General features: G+C 45.3%; 1 protein-coding gene across 1 annotated transcript; it reads right to left on the reverse strand.

The window, feature by feature from the left end:
• Window positions 1-20,508: 20,508 nt before the first annotated feature.
• On the reverse strand, window positions 20,509-21,730 carry LOC124696821. Its single transcript, XM_047229482.1, has 3 exons — window positions 21,557-21,730; window positions 21,018-21,202; window positions 20,509-20,916 (listed from the first exon to the last, which is right to left on the reverse strand). Exons 1-3 carry the CDS (start codon window positions 21,728-21,730, stop codon window positions 20,730-20,732), a joined length of 546 nt encoding a protein of 181 aa, XP_047085438.1. The 3' UTR covers window positions 20,509-20,729.
• Window positions 21,731-21,935: the final 205 nt, after the last annotated feature.

Consider the following 21,935-nt stretch of genomic DNA (forward strand, 5'->3'; position numbering starts at 1 on the left):
CAAAAGCAAGGAAAAAAAGTTTTGAGATGCACCAAGAAAAGAACAAAAATCCTCGGGTATGGTGCATCAACAACCACGGTCGGCCCCCAAGTTCATCGCCCATGGCGACATTTGTTGTAGTGAGTTCCACTAGGTGTTGGGGATCAGCCCACTATAGGAACAAGCATGGACCACCCTAGTCATGGCGGCCGCACACCAAGAACCCGTGGCCAGTGCCATCTGCCCAGTTTTTGTTGTACGTCGCATATCGACATGCGACGGGCATGTGAATGCAGTCACGGCGGACCATCGGGTGGTCTTATTCCCATGCCAGGCGAAGTCTACGATGTGCTCCCGTACTCCTTGAACGTTTAACTTGAAATATTTAACAACCAAAGTACATGTGAGAGATAGGTTGATAAATCCCCAATTTTCTTGAAAACATCAAGAATTTTTTAAAAAAATTGAAATTTGTCGGTTAGATTGAAGGTAAGACCAAGCCTTAGATCCTCATCCGTTTCCCACTGCCACATGTGCCGCCTCCCATTGGATCTTTCGTAGAGAGAGAGAGAGAGAGAGAGAGAGAGAGGTTAGATAAAGTACGAATGGAAGGCGTGGGAGAGAGAGTACGGTCGTGGGGAAGTGGGGACTTTGTATGGCTCAGTTTCGAGTGGGGCTCACGGGTTAGTGAGACAAGATAGACTAGTCAACGATGATATATTTATTCGGCGGAATACTGTCAGTGAGACAAGCTAGACTAGTCAACGTCGCTTTGTTTACCTAGCAACATAATTACTACTACATCTCGTATAGCAGCGCATATACGAATGCTGATGGTGCGTGCCAGCTAAAGCGGTAGAATTATCCGCCACGATGTAACCTGCGGCGACATGATCATATCCACTACCCTTGCTAGTCACCGGTAAAGGAGTCTATGTCAGGTAAAAAAAATGTAGACTACTGCTCTTGTGGGTCCAAAAAAAAAGTCGGGTATAAATGTATTTTTGTAGTGCATGTCGTGAGCAAAGTCAGATATCTTCCATAGTTATGTACTGATGGTACCTTCTCGAAGACTATTACAATTAATTATCAACTAGTCGTCAACCCGTGCACCCGTACTGGCAAGCTTTAGAATAATTGAAATTGAAGATCATTCATGAATCTGAGTAAGAATTAAGTGATAATATTATTCTAAACAAATAAATTCCTACTTTAAGATCAATGAAGTTCGGACACCAAAAGCTATTTGTGAGATTGAGGCAGTGAGACTACTACTTGCACGTGTCCTCGTATTGAAATACATGAAATAATGAAATAATGCGTAGGTGATGCATACATGTGCCAAAAAAGAGAAAAATAGGGAATCATGCTTTTAATCTCATTTTAGGCAGAAATTTGTTTAATCAACCTTTATGTGACATTTCATGGCTTAGAAGTCAATAGTCTCACAACTACATAATTATGAATACTAACACCTTTCATTAAACTTAGAGAGAAATTTAAATGATCTTGGTAATAACAATGGATATTTTGTTGAAGCCAGTTGATCAGGAATTCTTAAAACGCACACCAATAGACAGGAGTGTCTTTAATAATACTATGCGTAAAAAAATATTGGAAATGATTGTTTGAAATATTTCAGAAAACATCGTGAGCATTTCAAGAAGCAATTAATTAACATCTATGTCAAAAGTATTTCATCCTTGTGAGAAACTGCGAATGTTATTTGTCTCTGTCTTCTAAGAAAGTGAAAGAGATAATTCTACCAGTGAGTTATACCACGTAAAATTATCAATCTACATACTGCTACAACAAAAAATATGTGTGTGTATGAAAAACATACTGCTACAAACACTTTATTCACATTTTATTCAGGTTATCTTACAAATAGAAGACAAACATATGGAACAAACAGTTTACATGATTTAGCACTATGGCATATTTGTATGGATTATAAATAATGAGAATATCGTGATAGAAACACATGTAATGATTTTTGTGTCAAAACTTCAGCAGCTCAAATACTGTATTCAGCTAGCTTAATTTTGGATGGGTCAACCAAACAATACTTTTGCACCATTGAACCAAGAAAATATGGGAAGTAGTTATAAGTTAAATGTCGACAACGCTATTGAATATTCAGAGTCTAGGCATCATATAATCGTTTGATGTTGAAGGGCAGAAGGGATATATTCTGTGTTGGCAATAAACAACACACGGGCGTGGGAATCCTACTACTCCCTACAAAGTTTGTAAATCTTCATGAGAGCATAAACGTGAGCGGCATCAAGGAGAAATGATTGACTTGTTCATGCAGGGAACCACTGGTAGAAAAAAGGCCTTCCGTCCAGCCCTATTAGTCGCGGAAATGCAAGAACCGCGACCAATGGGACCTTTAGTCGCGGCTCGGGTGGCGAACCGCGACCAAAGGCCTGGGCCCAGCGCGCTCGGTGGGCAGCTGGTGGACGGGAGGGGCTTTAGTCGCGGTTGGCCAGGCCAACCGCGACTAAATGTCCTCAGGCCTGGCCCAAAGGGCTTTAGTCGCGGTTGGCTAGGCCAACCGCGACTAAAGCCCCTCCCCTATATATACCATTCAGCCCACAGCACTTAGCCATTTGGTGCCACTTCTCTTCACAAACTTCACAAGGGGGTGTAGGGTTTGCTTTTGGCTCCTCTTATGCACACAAGGTGTTTGATGAAATGTCCCAAGAGCATGAAACAAACATGATATGAAGTGTCGGAGCCACACTTGCTCGAGCTTCCTCATTTATTTTTTCCTCCTCGATCGCGGTTAGCAACAACTTGAACCTTTCATATATATGTGTCATTGATAAAATATGCATATGTGTGTAGTTCATTGTTTAATTTCTATTTAGTTTAACAAATGCATGATGGTTAATTATATATTTTGTATTATAATAATGCAGATGAATCGGCAATGGATGTACGCTAACCGACTCTCCGGCGAGTTCACTACGGGTTTGAAAGATTTCCTCGTAGTGGCTAATGCGAACAAGCAGGGGGGTTTTGTTATCTGTCCATGTGTTGGCTGTAAGAATCAGAAGGGTTACTCTTCCTCAAGAGAAGTTCACATGCACCTGCTTCGGCACGGTTTCATGCCAAGCTATAATTGTTGGACCAAGCATGGAGAAAGAGGGGTTATAATGGAAGAAGATGAAGAAGGGGATGACATCGATGACATCTATCTTGATCATTTCGGTGATACTTTCATGGATGATGCTGAAGGTGGGGAAGGTGAAGGGGAAGGTGATCAAGAAGAGGCACGTGATGAGCCCGCTGATGATCTTGGTCGGACTATTGCTGATGCACGGAGTCGCTGCGAAACTGAAAAGGAGAGGGAGAATTTGGATCGCATGTTAGAGGATCACAAAAAGTCGCTGTACCCGGGATGCGATAATGGTCTGAAAAAGCTGGGCTGCACACTCGGATTTGCTCGAGATGGAAGGCACAGGAAGGTGTAGCTGACTCGGGATTTGAAAACTTGCTGAAAATGTTGAAGAATATGTTTCCAAAGAATAACGAGTTGCCCTCCAAGTACGTACGAAGCAAAGAAGGTTGTCTCGCCCTCTAGGTTTAGAGGTTCGAAGATACATGCATGCATCAACGATCGCATCCTCTACCGTGGTTAATATGAGGATTTGAATGAATGCCCGGTATGCACCGCATTGCGTTATAAGATCGAGGCGATGACCCCGGTGACGATGTCGAGGGCCGAAACCCAGGAAGAAGGTTCCCGCCAAGGTGATGTGGTATGCTCCTATAATACCACGGTTGAAACGTCTGTTCTGGAACAAAGAGCATGCCAAGTTGTTGCGATGGCACAAAGAGGACCGTAAGTCGGACGGGGAGTTGAGACACCCCGCACATGGAACGCAATGGAGAAAGATCGACAGAGAGTTTAAAGATTTTGCAGCTGACGCAAGGAACATAAGATTTGGTCTAAGTACAGATGGCATGAATCCTTTTGGCGAGCAGAGTTCCAGCCATAGCACCTGGCCCGTGACTCTATGCATCTACAACCTTCCTCCTTGGTTGTGCATGAAGCGGAAGTTCATTATGATGTCAGTGCTCATCCAAGGTCCGAAGCAACCCGGCAACGACATCGATGTGTACCTAAGGCCATTAGTTGATGAACTTTTACAGCTTGTGGGGCAGACCTGGTGTCCGTGTGTGGGATGAGCACAAAGAAGAGGAATTTGACCTACGAGCGTTGCTTTTCGTAACCATCAACGATTGGCCTGCTCTTAGTAACCTTTCGGGACAGTCAAATAAGGGATACAATGCATGCACGCACCGCTTACATGAGACCGAAAGTGTACATTTGCCAAATTGTAAGAAGAACGTGTACCAGGGCATCGTCGATTTCTTCCGAAAATTCATCCAAGTAAGAAAGCGCGGCAAGCATTACAACGGCAAGGCAGATCACCGGCCGAAGCTCGCGGAACGCACTGGTGCTGAGGTATTTGATATGGTCAAGGATTTGAAAGTCATCTTTGGAAAGGGTCCTGGCGGACAATCAATTCCGAAGGGAGCTGACGGGCACGCACCCATGTGGAAGAAGAAATTAATATTCTGGGAGCTAGAATATTGGAAAGTCCTAGATGTCCGCTCTGCAATCGACGTGATGTATGTTACGAAGAATATTTGCGTGAACCTGCTAAGCTTCTTGGGCGTGTATGGGAAGACAAATGATACAAAGGAAGCACGGCAGGACCAGCAACTTTTGAAAGACCCTGATGACCGGCATCCGGAATGGTTTCAAGGTCGTGTCAGCTACGCTCTGACCAAAGAAGAGAAGGTCATCTTTTTTGAATGCCTGAGCAGTATGAAGGTCCCGTCTGGATTCTCGTCCAATATAAAGGGAATAATAAACATGGCGGAGAAAAAGTTCCAAAACCTGAAGTCTCACGACCGCCACGTGATTATGACACAATTGCTTCCGATTGCTTTGAGGGGGCTCCTGCCGGAAAATGTTCGAGTAGCCATTGTGAAGCTATGTGCATTCCTCAATGCAATCTCTCAGAAGGTAATCAATCCAGAAGTTCTACCATGGTTATAGAACGATGTGGTCCAATGTCTTGTCAGTTTTGAGTTGGTGTTCCCGCCATCCTTCTTCAATATTATGACGCACCTCCTGGTTCACCTAGTCGAAGAGATTTCCATTATCGATCCTGTATTTCTACACAATATGTTCCCCTTCGAGAGGTTCATGGGAGTATTATAGAAATATGTTCGTAACCGTGCTAGGCCAGAAGGAAGCATCGCCAAGGGCTATGGAAATGAGGAGGTAATTGAGTTTTGTGTTGACTTTGTTCCTGACCTTAAGCTGATTGGTCTTCCTCGATCGCGGCACGAGGGGAGACTAAGTGAAAAAGGCACGATCGGAAGGAAATCAACGATATGTATGGACGGCCATTCTCTGACTGAAGCACACCACACAGCTTCCGACCAATTCCAGCTTGGTGGCTTCGTACTTTGAGAAACACAAGAATATTTTACGCTCGGACAACCCGGGAAGCTCGAATCCTAGATTAGGAAGGCCCACATGGAGACTTTCGGCAGTTGGTTGAGAAAACATTTAATGAGTGACAATGTTGTTGTAGATCAGCTGTACATGTTGGCCAAGATACCATCTTCGACTATAACGACTTTCCAAGGGTACGAGATAAATGGGAATACATTTTACACGATCGCCCAAGATAAAAAGAGCACCAACCAAAACAGTGGTGTCCGCTTTGATGCAGCAACCGAGAATGGGCAAAAGGTCACATATTATGGTTACATAGAGGACATATGGAACTTGACTATGGACCCTCCTTCAAGGTCCCTTTGTTCCGGTGCAAATGGTTCAAGCTAACAGGAGGTGGGGTAAAGGTGGACCAGCAATACGGAATGACAATGGTGGATTTCAACAATCTTGGTTACCTTGACGAACCATTCGTCCTAGCGAAAGATGTCGCTCAGGTTTTCTATGTCAAGGACATGAGTAGCAAACCGAGGAAACGGAAAGATAAGAATACGATCAGTACATCATGCGATGATCCAAAGCGCCACATTGTTCTTTCAGGGAAAAGAAACATCGTGGGAGTGGAGGACAAGACAGACATGTCAGAAGATTATAATATGTTTGGTGAAATTCCGCCCTTCAAAGTGAACACCGGCCCAAGCATTAAGTTAAATGATGAGGATGCTCCATGGATACGGCCCAATCGTAAGCAAGCAGGGACACAAGGGAAGAAATGATGTGTAATAATTTATTGTACCAAACTTTGTTGAATGGATCATGTGAATTATATTGCCCGTGATGTGTTTGGTGTCCATTTTCAAATGATTCGATTGATTCGAGATAGCACTGATGATACATGAAATTTGGAGTGATTTAGTCATACTCCTGCCTAGGCGTATAATATGCATACTCGTAGTCTTCATAGTCGCCGCCGTTGTACCGGTAGTCGTCGCCTTCTAAGTTGCCGCCGTCGTCGTCGCTCCGTTGTCGCCGTCGCCGGGCGGCGCTCGTGGCTCGAACCGAGGGTAGCGCAGGCGGGGGATATCGCCGGCCGTGATGTAGTCCATGACGCTCCGCGAGTCCGGCCGTACCACCATAGCCGACGGCCGGCCTCGTGGAAGTTCCCGGGAGGCGGCACCGTCCTCCTCATACCTGGCGAGCGCCCTCTCACGCCGATTGATGAAGAAGGCGTCCCAAGTATGCTGGTTATCGGGATGCCAGCGGGGATTCATCCGCTGTTCCCGCGTGAGGTCGAGGTAGTAGTGGTTCGTGATGGCCGCCCGGCGCGCAGTACCCTGAGGGACGGGAGGGACCAGCATGCCGCCGGCGCTTAGGCTCCAGCCGGCGGGGACGCAGTAGCCCGGTGGGCAAGGGTAGTTTGAGGCGCAAAGCTCCTCCACCTGCTGGTAGGTTAGAGTGGGTGCGGTGGAATCCATGAGAGAGTGATGAGAGATTGTAGAGATGTGATAATGCTGGCCAAGCCGGGCTACATATATGTAGTGAGAAATGGCGGGAAAAATGGGAGCGGGAAGACAGGAGGCGGGAAGAAAGTGGCGGGAAGAAAGAGGCGGGAAGAAAGAGGCGGGAAGAAAGAGGCGGGAAGAAATTGGCGGGAAGAAAGAGGCGGGAAGACAGGGAAGAAATGGCGGGAAGAAGAGGAATCCAGAGCTAGCTGGTCATCTATTCTTTAGTCCCGGCTGGTGGGTGCAACCGGGACTAAATGTGGTTTTGTATCATCTAATAAAACTGTCGGTGGAATAAGGACGTCTGGGTAAGCTTTAGTCCCTGCTGGTGGGTGCAACCGGGACTAAAGGTGGTTTTTGTGTCATCTAAGAAAAACGTCGGTGGAATAAGGACGTCGGTGGAAAGGGGCGGGAAGACAGAGGCGGCCGGGAAGAACTGGCGGGAAGAGGGGGGCGGAAAGACAAAGGCGGGAAATATTTTTAAATGAATTAGTTTTATTTTTCTGAATTTTTTGATATATTATTTGTATTTTTAAGATTTTTAAATGAATTAGTTTTATTTTTCTGATTTTTTTGATATATTATTTGTATTTTTCACATTTAGAAATGAATTAGTTTTATTTTTCTGAATTTTTTGATATATTATTTGTATTTTTAAGATTTTAAATGAATTAGTTTTATTTTTCTAATTTTTTTGATATATTATTTGTATTTTTCACATTTAGAAATGAATTAGTTTTATTTTTCTAAATTTGTTGATATATTATTTTGTATTTTTCACATTTAGAAAGGAATTAGTTTTATTTTTATGAATTTTTTGATATATTATTTGTATTTTTCACATTTAGAAATGAATTAGTTTTATTTTTCTAAATTTGTTGATATATTATTTTGTATTTATAACATTTACAAATAGAAAAAAATTCGAAATAGGCCTTTAGTCGCGGTTGGCCTGGCCAACCGCGACTAAAGCTCATTTCCGCGGGAACCGCAAAAACGGGCGAAAAAAGGGATTTAGTCGCGGTTGGTGTGGCCAAACGCGACTAAAGGGTACCCTTTAGTCGCGGTTGGCCACACCAACCGCGACTAAATCCCCTCCCTTTAAATACCCGCGCCGCCCCGCGGGCGCAACACTCCTTCTTCCTCGCCCGCTCCGTCTGCCGATCGCCGCGCGCTCGATCTTCTCTCTCGCCGCGCCGCCAGGCTGCCCGACCGTCGCCCGCCGTGTCGCCGCACTCGACCGTCGCCGCTCGCCGATCTTCTCTCTCGCCGCGCCGCGCCGCGCCGCCAACCACCGCGCGCTCCTCGTCGTCGCCGCGCGCTAGCCGCCGGGCCGGTGCCGCGCCGCCGCCGCCACAGATCGCCGTTGCCCGACGACGACAGCAGCGTAAGGACTCGTGCGCGCCGCCGTCTCAGATCGTCGCCGCCGCTGCCGCGCGCCCTCGCCGCGCCGCCGGCCGTGTCTTGCAGAGAACAGAACGAGAGAGGAGAGAGAGAAAGGGCCAGGGGCGCCTAGCCGTCCCACTTTTTTTTGTTTTTTTTGTTTTTTTTTAATTTGTAACTAAGTACTTAACAAAAAAAGTACTTAAAAATTAAAACTTCAAAATTTGTAACTTACAAATTGTAACTTAAATGAAAAATAGTTTTAAGTAATTTGTAACTTCAAATTTTTATTTAACTTAAAAATTGTAACTTTAAATGAAAAATAGTTTTAAGTAACTTAATGAAACTTAAATTAACTCTAATTAAAAATAGGGATTTCTATTTTCGTGCCCTCGGCTCCTTAGTTGTACTCAGTTTTCCCCAGATCCTTAGTTTTTCCTCAGTTTTCCCCAACCCCTTGTCTATAACCCGCAGAAAGAGCTCGGACGGTAGGAATCCCGTTTAGTTGACGTTGGTTGGTGCCGACAAGTGGGGCCGCTGTTGGTGCCCCGCAAAGGGACACGTCTCCACTTATCCAGCATCATCGTGGGACCCACAACTTGTCCACGTTAGCGCGCCGGACCCACAGCCTACCCAGTGACCGTTGCAAAATGGGAGCCCGAGCTAGCCCCGCGCCCGTGCCCGTGCCATTGCTTCCCCTTTCTTTCTCCGCGCCCCATTGTTCTTCTTCTCCGCCAGCCGCAGCCCTTCTCCGGCACGCGGGTGATGTCTAGTTTCTCTTCGACCTCCCGTTCTTCATGGCCGCAAGATGGACCCGTGCCTTTGACAAGATGCCCCGACCGCCCACGCCAGAGCCTCCGAAGCGGCCGATCCGTAAGACGGACGAGAACGGCAACCGTGGACGTGAGTTCGTTGCATGCGAGAGCTTGCCATATAGAGAGGGGGATAAGGTTAGATCTCGCTCCAATTTCTCTCGTTTTCTCTCGATTTTCTTGTTATTCCCTCGAATTTGGGATTTAGGGTTCACGTTGTTATTTTCGGATCTTGAAGAAATGCAGGCATTTCGAGTGGATCGATGTGTACGTTCGGAGGCTTCGGTTGCAGGAATCAATTGGCGCTATTGGGGGCGCAATTTGGGAGGGGGGACTTGTCTGTAGAGAATGCGGCGAGAGAGGAGCCGTTTCGATTAGGGACCTTCCGATTATGCCTAATGCTCCCAATGCAGAATTGGTGGAAGTGAAGGGAGAACTGAAGAAAATGAACAAGCAGTTAAGGCAGCTGATCGAGTTGAAGAAGCAAGCTAATATGATGGCTGGTTGTTTTTTTTGTTGTATAATTACGATCGGATTCTTATCATTGCTCACCAGGCGCTAGAAGTTGTTACAAGGGATACCTTGTTACAAATCCATTATTCAGTTACATGTACTTGTAGTTGTTTTCAAAGTTAGTGTGTGCATTCACCGAAATTACCAACTATATTCCCTAAAAGAAAAGGAAAGCTAAAGATAGTTGATAATTGTTAGAGGGGTGACAAATAATGCAATCCCCGAAATCCGCAAATATGTATGCCTCATGTTTATACCAAAATTATACCACTTTTAGGCCGTTTCAAAATACCAATACTATATCCCAAACTATATTCCCTAAAAGAAAAGGAAAGCTAAAGATATTTGATAATTGTTAGAGGGGTGACAAATAATGCAATCCCCGAAATCCGCAAATATGTATGCCTCATGTTTATACCAAAATTATACCACTTTTAGGCCGTTTCAAAATACCAATACTATATCCCAAACTATATTCCCTAAAAGAAAAGGAAAGCTAAAGATAGTTGATAATTGTTAGAGGGGTGACAAATAATGCAATCCCCGAAATCCGCAAATATGTATGCCTCATGTTTATACCAAAATTATACCACTTTTAGGCCTTTCCAAAATACCAATACCATATCCCAAACTATATTCCCTAAAAGAAAAGGACAGCTAAAGATAGTTGATAATTGTTAGAGGGGTGACAAATAATGCAATCGCCGAAATCAGCAAAAATGTATGCCTCATGTTTATAACAAAATTATACCACTTTTAGGCCGTTTCAAAATACCAATACTATATCCCAAACTATATTCCCTAAAAGAAAAAGGAAAGCTAAAGATAGTTGATAATTGTTAGAGAGGTGACAAATAATGCAATCCCCGAAATCCGCAAATATGTATGCCTCATGTTTATACCAAAATTATACCACTTTTAGGCCTTTCCAAAATACCAATACCATATCCCAAACTATATTCCCTAAAAGAAAAGGACAGCTAAAGATAGTTGATAATTGTTAGAGGGGTGACAAATAATGCAATCGCCGAAATCAGCAAAAATGTATGCCTCATGTTTATAACAAGGGAACAAAATTATACCACTTTTAGGTCGTTTCAAAATACCAATACTATATCCCAAACTATATTCCTCATGTTTATTCTCCACCGACAGAGAGAGAGAGAGAGAGAGAGAGATGGGTGGCCACGAAGAGAGAGAGAGAGAGAGAGAGAGAGAGAGAGAGAGAGAGAGGTTGCCACGAAGAGACGGATAGGGGTATACCGCCTGCTAGATCGGTGGATCAATCGGTTCGTGGAGTCGATCCGTGTGACAACGGCTCAACCAATCAGGATAAGTTTGGGCTTCTCGTAGCATTTGTGACAAGTACTTGAGGGCAAAACTGAGTAGTACTAAGAATCCAAGGGCACATAAATAGTAAATAGACTAAGGGATTCAAACAAAAGAATTACAAAATGAAAAATGTGTGTTTTTTACAATATAATTCATATTGGGCTACATCAAATTATTTGCAATTCAAATATACATGAGTGTGACAATTATGGCATCATTTAGACAAACTATGTTTTGGGAAAGATGTTTTGCAAAGGGGTTTGGGTGCAAAACCATGCATCTTCATAGCTACACTAGTGATTCTGAGAAGTGGCAATTTGTGGTAAAACTTGATTTATATATGTTTGTTAAGGTTTTCTAGGTGGCAGGTTGCGTAGGAAGACTCCATGAGTAGTTGCCACTATGTTTTTATTTTTTTGGATTTTTTTGCGCATGAAATGACTCAATTAGCTATGTTAATCTCATTTGTTGACTCTCTGTTGACCAGCTACTTGAGGGTAAAACTGAGTATATTGCACTTGCCGGTCTAAGTCCTCGAGGGGAAAACTGAGTACAGATAAAATTTCTGTATAAGGCCCGAGGTTATAACTGAGTACACCAAACGTCCCAGGGTTAGACTCGTGTTGCGGTGCACGCTGCAGCCGTGCATAGCGGACGCGTGTTGCGGTACACGCCACCTTCGTCTTTATAGAGCCCCTCTTTCTCTCCCTCGACGCACGTTCTCACCGGCTCACCGCAACCGCCTCTCCTGTCCCATCATCTTCTCCACAACCGAAGAAAAAACCCCGAAGAAAACCGCCGGCGATGGAGAAGAATGAGATGCCCATTGTCGGCGCATCGGCCGCCGCCCCGTCCGGGCCCCCGTCGCCGCTTCCAACGTAGCAGCCGGCGCATCGGCCGCCGCCCCGTCCGGGCCCCCGTCGCTGCTTCCAACATAGCAGCCGGCGCATCGGCCGCCGCCCCCGTCCGAGCCCCCGTCGCTCGCTTCCAACGTAGCAGCCGGCGCATCGGCCGCCGCCCCCGTCCGTGCCCCCGTCGCTGCTTCCAACGTAGCCGCCGGCGCATCGGCCGCCGCCCCCGTCCAGGCCCCCGTCGCTGCTTCCAACGTAGCCGCCGGCGCATCAGCCGCCGCCCCCGTCCGATCCCCTTCGATTGGGACCCGTACGAACCGAGTGCAAGTACGACGCGCCGGAGAACCCCTACGACACCACCATCGTCGACTACGAGCCGGAGGTAACCCTTTGTTCCCTTGTTCTTATCTCATTTCAATCATTTTGTGTTAGATCTAGCGTTATTACGGTTCGTCTGTTCCTAGTTCAATCCTTTTGTGTTAGATCTTGCGTTATTATTGTTCGTCTCTTCCTAGTTCAATCCTTTTTTGTTAGATCTTGCGTTATTACTGTTCGTCTGTTCCTAGTTCAATCCTTTTGTGTTAGATCTTGCGTTATTACTGTTCGTCTGTTCCTAGTTCGATCCTTTTGTGTTAGATCTTGCGTTATTAGTGTTTGTGATTTGCTTTTGTTTGAGATTTGTGCCGATGATGATGAATATTTGGGCATCCCTAAATTGATTCAGTGGTTTGGTCGATAAACAATTGGTGTGTACAAATTTGTTGTGCATGATCTTTGGTTTACTCGACTCAAATCCTAGATATAAGTGTGTCCAATGTAACCGAGGCTACCTCTTTTTTCGAGCCCATATTATCATGCATGATTTTTTGTTCACTCTCTGTTCAATCATCGTTGCAATTGACTCCGTGTTTTTTGCACGATCTTTGGTGCTACGTGACGGTGGAGAGCAGCGACGTCGACAGCGACGACGAGTCCTTCCACACCAAGACTCGTCACGTCCTCGGGAGGCTGCAGTCCGGCCAATACGGTCGCCCCTTTGCTCAAGGCATTTACAAGTGCCCCTTCCGCAACAGAGGCTCTTCGACACCAACTTCAACACCCCGCTGAACCATGCTGAATCCATTGGCAGATATGGCGCTAGAGTTGGAAGTACCGTGAACGTGCATGCGTACATGGCCAAACACAAAGCACTTGGGATTCACCTGCGCAACCTCCAAGCGAGTCACACGCGCCACCTGGAGGCGTTGAACGTGCCTACTGCACTCTTCGTATGTGACCGCTCTATCCGTAGAGCAGCTTAAATTCATGTAAAATGTAGCTTATGTTGGATCTATCGGTACTACATTTGGATCTGTCCCGAATATATCTATGCTATGTTGGTTGCCGTATGCAGCTTATCCTATATTTTCTCTCCGGATTTGTGCCCTAGATTTCCTACCTGATTGGGTAAAAACAAAGGCATAAAGAAATGAATGGCGTTAAGAAACGAAGGAGAAGCTTCTCTAGATTTGCTACCAATTTGGGCTATCAAATATGAATGAGATCGAGCGATAGAGAGGAAAAAGGTACATTGAAAACTGCTAATCTGGGCGAAAGAGACAGAAACCACTCGTGCCCCCGTCCCGGACCCACACGGCTCCACACGCTACGGCCCTACACGCTACGGCCCCACAAACACGGCCTCGTCCCTGTCCCACGCGGTCCCTTCCTACCAGCCCCACACGACGCGGTCCCACACGACGCGACCCCACAAACGACACGACCCCACTCGTCAGACACGGAACGGTCAACTTAACGGATTCCTTCCGTCCGAGCTCCTTCGCGGTTCAGACAAACGTTTGGGTAAAACTGAGGAAAAACTAAGGAGCTGGGGAAAACTGAGTACAACTAACGAAGCAGGGGCACAAAAATAGAAATCCCTTAAAAATATAATAGTTCTAAATAGTAATTAAATTAAATTTTAATTAACTTGAATTAAAATAGTGTGCTAAGTATATTGCAACTTAAAAAACAACTTATAATAAATTTAAGTACTTGTATAAGTAGGGCACCGACCCCGCGAGTATACGGAGGGGGAGGCGTGTGCCGCCGCCTCGCCGCCCCCTCCGTATACGGCGGGTTGTCCTCGGCACCGCCACCGCCACCGCCACCGCCCTCTCTCCTTTTGCCACCGCCCTTTCGCCACAGCCACCGCCCCCCTTCTTCACTTAATTAATTAGTTTTTACTACATGTTTTCAGGACTGACATATGGCGGACGATAGAGCTGACCCGATTATGGACAACTATAATCAAGAAGTTGAAGAACAGATATTTGGCATCATAAAAGGCGATATTCCTTATGTGCCGACCGAACAAGATGAAGAGGATATTTCTTCTTATCTGAATCTTGACGGTCAAGATGAAGGCCGTCAACAAGATGATGGGGAAGAAACGTCGATAAACGACGATCTTCAATTGCAAGTAGCAACCAGCTCCGGCGCCGAGGTATATATATACATTTTGCCTCTGGTGATACAAACTTACTGATTTGAATAAATATGTGTTTACTAACACGCGCGACTCTCTTTCTTATTTTAGCCCTCGGCCGGATCGTCGAAAAAATCGAGTACGTCGTCGTCAAAGCGTGGCGCAACCAAGACGCTCAAACAAGGAGAAACATATACCATCGAGGTTGTCGACAGTGCAACCGGCAGGCCGCTGGAGCCCCAGAAGCACGCCACCAAGTTTATCAACCAATGCGGAGCCGTTGTTAGAGACAACGTCTCGATCACCCTCCAGGAGTGGCATGAGCCAAAGAAGGCACGTCTTGGTTTCACTTTTGTCGACAAGAGAACTAAAAAGGATTGCTATAAAAAGCTTATGGAACATTTCATCCTACCTCCGGAATACCACAAATTCGATGAGGAGGGTAACAAGATTCAGGAAAACAAGGAGAGGAGGAGGCTAGTCAAACACTTCGCTCTTGGTAAGATGGCCGATACATTCCGGAAATTCAAGCAAAATCTAGCCCGTGACTATGTCAACCAGAACAAGACTCGGGAATTCAAAGGACAGTATGAGAGACTTGAACATGATTGGCCAGAATTTGTGAAGCAGAAGAAACCAGAGCATTTCATTGAAATATCGAAAAAAAATAAGGAAAATGCGGCTAAGAAGGAGTACAATCATGTTATGGGGCCAGGAGGGTATCGCTTTTGGGAGCCTAAGTGGGAGAAGATGGAGAACGAGCTGAGGAGGCGAGGAATCCATTCAGGTACGGAGGGATGGGACCGAAGGGCTAAAAGCTGGTGGTACGGGCATGGGGGAACGCTAGACCCGGAGACAGGGGCGTGTGTTTACGAGAACAAAATGTTTAAACCCACCAAAGCCCTTATTGACGCAATGAGGGATGCTCAAGAGGGGAAGATCAAGTTCAACAGAGAGAACGACGCGCTGACAAGAGCCCTCGGGAATTCTGAACACGGAGGACGTGTACGAGGCATGCCCGGGAACAATACATGGAAAGAAGGGTTCTCCCAGGACGATGACCCGTACGGTTACAGAAGCCGTAAGAGAAAGTCGGATCGGGATGCAGATGTTGTGGCGCGGTTGGCATCGGAAATCGATGAGATGAAGAAAACCCTGACTATACTAGTACAGGAGAGATCGGCAGCTGGGACGCATGAAGATCATCCAGCGGATCTCGGAAGCCAGCAGCGGAGAAGCAGCGTGGCTTCCATGGAGGTCCATCCGGCTACTGATGCACCGGAGATCCATATTACTGCACCGGAGCCTCCTCGCTACCCCGTGGACGATGTAAAGGAGATGAAAGTATGTCATCTGCATTATCCTACTGGGAACATGTCCACGAGGGTAGCCATCGGCAGTGCTTTACCATGTGAGCCTGGAGCACTCCACCACAACAACCCCATTCCAGATGGCTATGCTCGTGTCACGGTGGAGGAAATAGTCCCGTGGTTTGAGGACCTGGAGATTGACATTGCTACACCCGAAGGGGAGAGAAGACTTGGAGGTGTCAAGCGCCGGCTTATTCTCTCGGAAAAGAAGTTTATCAAGTTTCCGCACGAGGCGCCAAGGCGAACAAGTCCACCCCCTCCGGTGGTGGTGGCGGCGGCGGCGGCGGCGGTGGTTCACCTAGTACACCTCCTTCACGTCAGCCGACGCCGCCCCCAATTCACCTCCGGCGGGTGCGCACGCCGCCCCCGCCCTCGTCCGGCGGGTGATCAGACGCCGCCCCCCAATCCACCTCCAGCGAAGAAGCAGAAGCAGTCTTGGGTTATTAACCCGGAGCCTTATGTACCTACAACCACAAAGATACCAGAGCCATCACTGAAGCCTCTCCCCACAAGGGCTTGGGAACGTAGTGCCGAGGAAGTCGACGCACACGCGTCTGCTGATTATGAGAAATGGAAGGCGGACTGCAAGAAGAAAAGAGAGCCCGATCCCAAGCAAGTATTTTCTGAGAAGGAAAAGAGCTGGGCTAAGTCATTTTTGAACACACCGTCCCAAGCCGCGAAGAATCTGCCTGACGACTATGAACGTGAACTTCGTAGTCAAGCACTCGCGGTCAAGAGGAACCAAGAGTTGGCGGAGAAGCAGGAAGAGGCCGAGAAAGAATTACAAAGCAAAAAAGGGGGGAAACAAGTTGCCCAGCTCGGGGAACAAAGTAAACAATCGATCGCCCCGCTCATAGTGAAAGTCGCCGGTCCGGACGATGCCCCCGATATCATAGCAGCTGCGGCAGCACAGGCCGGATTGACTGTAGCGAGTGCCACAGAACAAGCGGCCAACTTAGGTCTGACTCTTCGTGCAGTGTTAGGCCTTGATGAGGCGCCAATGAAGGACGTAGTATTTACATATGTGCGGAATGGGCCTCTCGTCGAGCCTGCGTAGGAAGAGGATCTACCTCGACAAATGACAGGTCTCGCTAAATTGGTACAAGGCTTACATAAAACTTAAAAACGCCAAAGACTATATTTATGCGGAAGTTAGACCTGAGCATCACTTCAAACATTACTATATAACAATTCATCGGAGTGAATTGTTCCAGCTGTTCAATCTGCGCGAGCTCGACAAATCTATCATCAGTTGCTATGTTCTGTAAGTGATTTATTAATTTCTACCCCATCTCGTTCATTGCCTGCACTATAAATATATATATTGTCCTAACTATCTTGTTGTGTACGCTATTATGCAGAATGAAGAAGCGGGAAATGCGAATAAGGTGCACCCACGATGTTGGGTTCATTGACCCACAAATCGTTAATTCATATGTGTTAGAACACCACCCCGCCGACGTGGAGGATGACCTGTGGCGATTTCTTATAAAACAGGAACTCAAAAGTGATATTCTATTTCCTTACCATTTTGGGTGAGTGTTTCTGTCTTGAGCACATTCTCTTTTGTTTACTCCATGCATGGTATGTGGCTAATCGATGAGTTATGCATGACCGTGCATGTATCGTGTCCGCAGGTTCCACTCGGATTCTGCTAGTAATTCAAATTCAGAACTCCACAGTTCTCGTCCACGACTCTCTGAATATGGATCCGAAGCATTGGGCCGACATGAGAAAAATGATGCAAAAGTAATTACTTTCATTCGTTTGCGCTCTATATCGATCGGCCTATTTCGTTCATCATTTCCTAATATCAAGTAACTAATTAATAACTCTCTTGTTCATTTAATTTTCTTTGCCTCGTAGGGTTTGGAGACGGTTCGTAGATCAAAAGGTCGGTGAATTCAAAAAAGAGCTACATTTTAAAAGGGCAAAGACTGCGACTGGGGATATTCAGCCACCGGGGACCAATCTATGTGGATACTATGTTTGTGAGAGGATCCGGAGATACACCACTGAGCGGCAGCCGTCTGAGAACAACATCAAGAGGAATAACCTCCGGACGACGCTTAGTCCAGAAGCTCGCTTCCGACCACTTCAAGAGGAACTAGCTGGATGGTTCGCGAGGGAAGTCATCGATCCTAGAGGAAAACACTATGTAGAGGACGTAGAACTTTATATGCACTAAATTATGTATGGAAACTTGTTCAAAATTGTATATGGTCATCTGATATTGAATATATATTGTATATTCCTCTTGAATTCTTTTTGGTTCTATGTATGTAGTACCGTAGAATATGTGAAACTCCTTCAAAATTAAAATAAAACACAAAAGAAAATAAAACAATACAAATTAAAAAGAAACCAGGTTTAGGGGGGGCTAAAACCCTAAACCTGCGGCGTCCCGACTAAAGGTCCTCTGCCCCGAAGGACTGCTGGCGGCCACGTGGAGGCGCCTTTAGTCGCGGTTCGTAAGGAACCGCGACTAAGGGGGGGGGGCCTTTAGTCGCGCTTGCTTGGTCGCGGTTGCGCAACCGCGACCAATGGCAGTTGCGAACCGCGACCGAAGCCGTTTTTTCCACCAGTGAACACAGTCATACTACAAAGATTTTTTTGTGATGCTGGACATGACGCACACCAATTCACTTTCTGTTCCTACGGCTCATAATTATGTCAAGAGTATCAGCTGATGAACTTACAATTTATTTCGTCTTTCTACATTAGACATTAGAGATCAAACCACTTGGTGGGGCCTTCTTGATGAATTGTACGAACATAAAACTTTAGCAGATTAGATGCTTGCTTGACTATGCAGTAGGGAGTTCTGCCGCTCGGCAGCCTCGCCGACGATGCCGGCAAGTTGATCCGCTTCAGATTTTTTTGCCCGTATGCAATCTGCTATTCTGTTATGCTGCATAACCTGTACCGACTTGCCAATTGATCCACTAAAGTTTAGCATGTTAGATGGTTGCTTGCCTGCGCATTGCGGGGCTTGCAGCTGGGCGCCTGAGATCGACAGCCTCTCGCCGGTGATGCCGGCCGCTCGATCTGCTTCAGATTTTTTTTCCCCGGATGCAGTCTGTTCTGCTGCATCAACCATGTCGACTTACCAATTGGTTCACTGATCGTTCTGAAGGAGATGCTGGATTCATTGGAAGGGGATCGGTGTGGGCTGTTTGGATTTGTTTCTTCAAGATTTTAACTGCAAACGGAAGACATTGAAGATGACAGGGAGAGGTGATGCCGGCAGACTGCTCCTCAAAGGAGTAAACTACTCAGACTCATAGGCCGGCTGGTACAAATCACATGTGTTTAGGTGAACATGCAACCGATGGAGTAAATTTAGTTAGTCTACGCTAACGTGAGGTTCCAATGGTGCCTTCAGTTACCAAATCTTCGGAGCGCCCAAACAAGAGAAAAATAGTACTTGAGCTAGACGTATATATGTTGGACTCTTAAAGACCTCAGTTTTCTTTTGAGCCTTGTAGATAAGACGTACTGTATACATGTTGAATTCTAAAACATCTCCGTTTTCTTTTGAGCCTTGCAGATAAGACGTACAGTATCATCTATATATTTTTGAGTTTCTCATGATATGGCCCACTACAGCAGAAAAAAAATCTAACGTGTCCACGCAACTTTTTACAACTTTTTACGTTACATTATAAATTATAATTATTTTGACTAATCTTAGCCATTAATTTTAGATCTAATTGTCTTAATTATTCTAATGATGTGGATTAACATGGTGTCTCGTATGATGCCTCCAATTAGTATATATAAGATATTCTATTTGAAAGGATAAAGTTGGCAATTTTTTATGTTCATACTCATAGTGTTTTACAAAAAAAGAGCAATTTGGATTTCCAATCCTATTACGATGACTCAACTTGGTTGAAACCAACAAGTTCAAACTTGATTAATAGGTGTTATTGGAGATCATTGGAGACTTGTGTACCATTCTACCTCATGAAAAATCGAGTGACCTTCTTGATCAAGCCAAGTCATATGGATTATCACGCTTCTATCCTATATTTGATGTATCTCCTTGCGGTAACTTGTACCATTTAAAGGTATTTTCCCATTTGCAAATTTTGGTTTTTGACCCTATAATGCATATATGTGTATTTGATATGCTTCCAACTTGCTTATCTTTGAGCAATCAAGCATGTGTATGTTGTCTTGCAAATCATGCAGGTGTGTGTTTTGCTTTGAGCCTCTATAGCATCTTGGTTGTACATTAGTTAGTCTTCCGAGAGATCAATGTATCATCCTATTTTAGGAGTGATATGAGTTAGAAACTTCACAATCATAATAAAATCAAATTATAGAATGACCATTAATTATTTGTAGTTGGATATTCTTTGCCTCTTGCTGAAAAGAAATGGATTATCACATTATAGGGCGATAATTAATAGACTATATGCATATCACAAGCCTACAAGATTTGAACAATTGAGGTATTGTCACATAGAACTGAAAATGGAAATTCTCTTGTTCTGATGTGGCAAGTTAGTTTAGACAATTTTCAATTTGCTTAAATACTTTTATTGTTCATATGTCGAATTTTGTTTGCGAGAGATTTTCTTAGTGTGGTTTTCCTTAAATGCATACTTCTATATCTTATTTAGAAAAATGTTTTCTTCATGTTATTTTAATTATTTATTTACATGATTGCTTGAGTAAGTGGATCTATCAAGAATCTTTATCTAAGCATGGTGCTTAGTTCTTATCTTTCATCATATATTTTTGTATTGTGAAGATGGTCCTGGATATCGTTGCAATTTACCATTAGAAAATAACTCAAATACTTCTTGATTTGGCAATTGTTATTCTTTTATGAGGTACAATTTGTTGATCGTCTTTACCCTAGGTATTACAAGGAATTTATTCAACACCTGGTCTCTTCCTTGTCTTCTTGAGAATCCTTTTGATTTACTTCGTCATCTTTTGATCCCTATTGTCCATCTAACAACTTTTTATTCAAGTGCTAGCACTCATAACCATCTTCCACGCTTGTTTTTCTCCTCATTTAAGAGACATTGGCTCCACTCCTCCCCTTGCTTGCCTCCTTCCGTTTCTTCTTGATCCATCGCCGTTCTTCTGGCCCCAATTCAACAATTGAGCCAGTGGCCATGCCCGTCAGCACACATATGGAAAACATAAACGCCATAATTCCCCCATAACGCTCAAATATACTTATTCCTCGTAGTATGCGCCTACATGTTGGTCATGTGAGTTAGCCCCTTGAAGCTTTTTACAAAAAAAGAAAGAAAGAAAGAGACAGCACAATTATGTTTGAGAAGATGATCATACATACCACGTCCTATCATTGGATCTAGGCTCAATTTGAGCTGCAAGCTCCCGGCGCAGCTGAGCAACTTCTTGGCCTGCCGTGCCTGGAATGTTGTACATTGTTTGCGCCTCCGATGTCAGATCGTACAGCTGCTCCCTCCTATTACGGATTTCCTTCAAGAGTCTTTCCTGTCCTTCAGCTTCGAGACCCTGTTTTGCAGGAGCCAACATGAGTTGCTATGACAATGAACCGGAAAACCAGGATACTAGTGAAATCACGGTAGCTGGTCCATGGCTTCACGAATTTACAGATAGGGTTTTCCTCTAATGGATTTATAAGCTGAACTCAATATTGAGATGTGCTAGGTGTTTGGAAGTTAGATATCTACTTGCTGTTTAAAAATAATAATTGAATCCAATTTGAGATGTGGCAGCTATTTGACAGAATTTAATTCAAATTAGACAGGTGCTAGCTGTCTAACTAATCATGTAGAGGATAATCGAGCGAGTCTTTTAGCACATTACAACTGGCACAGAAATATGAACTTTGGTGACCCAGCGCACCTTGGCGGCTGCCGTATTGCTGTTTGCAGCAGCCGCGGAGGACGTGGTAGAAGTTGCCCGGTTGACCTGGAAGAGCCTCGGGAAGATCCGGCGCTGCGCCTCTCCCACGGCCACGACCGGCGTCTGGCTGCCGCCACTGACGAGCCTCCTCGCCGCAACTCGAAGCGCCGCCATCAAATCGTCGCCTGCTAGTCGGCTTGTGAATCGGCGAATACTAATCCTTCCTCACACTTGGCTTGCGAATTGCGCGAGAACTATGGTGGATTCTGGGGAGCTCGCCTGTGATTCTTTAATAGGCTAGGGTTCTTCGCTCGCCTCTCCCTGACTCTAACTCTCTCTCTCTCTCTTTATCCAACGAAATGTGCGCCGCCCGCGAGCA

The sequence above is a fragment of the Lolium rigidum genome, chromosome 3, assembly GCF_022539505.1.
Source record: "Lolium rigidum isolate FL_2022 chromosome 3, APGP_CSIRO_Lrig_0.1, whole genome shotgun sequence".
Taxonomy (NCBI): domain Eukaryota; kingdom Viridiplantae; phylum Streptophyta; class Magnoliopsida; order Poales; family Poaceae; genus Lolium; species Lolium rigidum.

Bases quoted from the DNA above. Each gene is read 5' to 3' on its own strand.
- LOC124696821 (XM_047229482.1), bottom strand. From the start codon at position 21,730: ATGGCGGCGCTTCGAGTTGCGGCGAGGAGGCTCGTCAGTGGCGGCAGC. The intron at 21,203-21,556 runs GTGCGCTGGGTC...CCTGCAAAACAG, and splicing joins GCAATACGGCAGCCGCCAAG to GGTCTCGAAGCTGAAGGACA. The intron at 20,917-21,017 runs GTATGTATGATC...ACCAACATGTAG, and splicing joins AGATCCAATGATAGGACGTG to GCGCATACTACGAGGAATAA.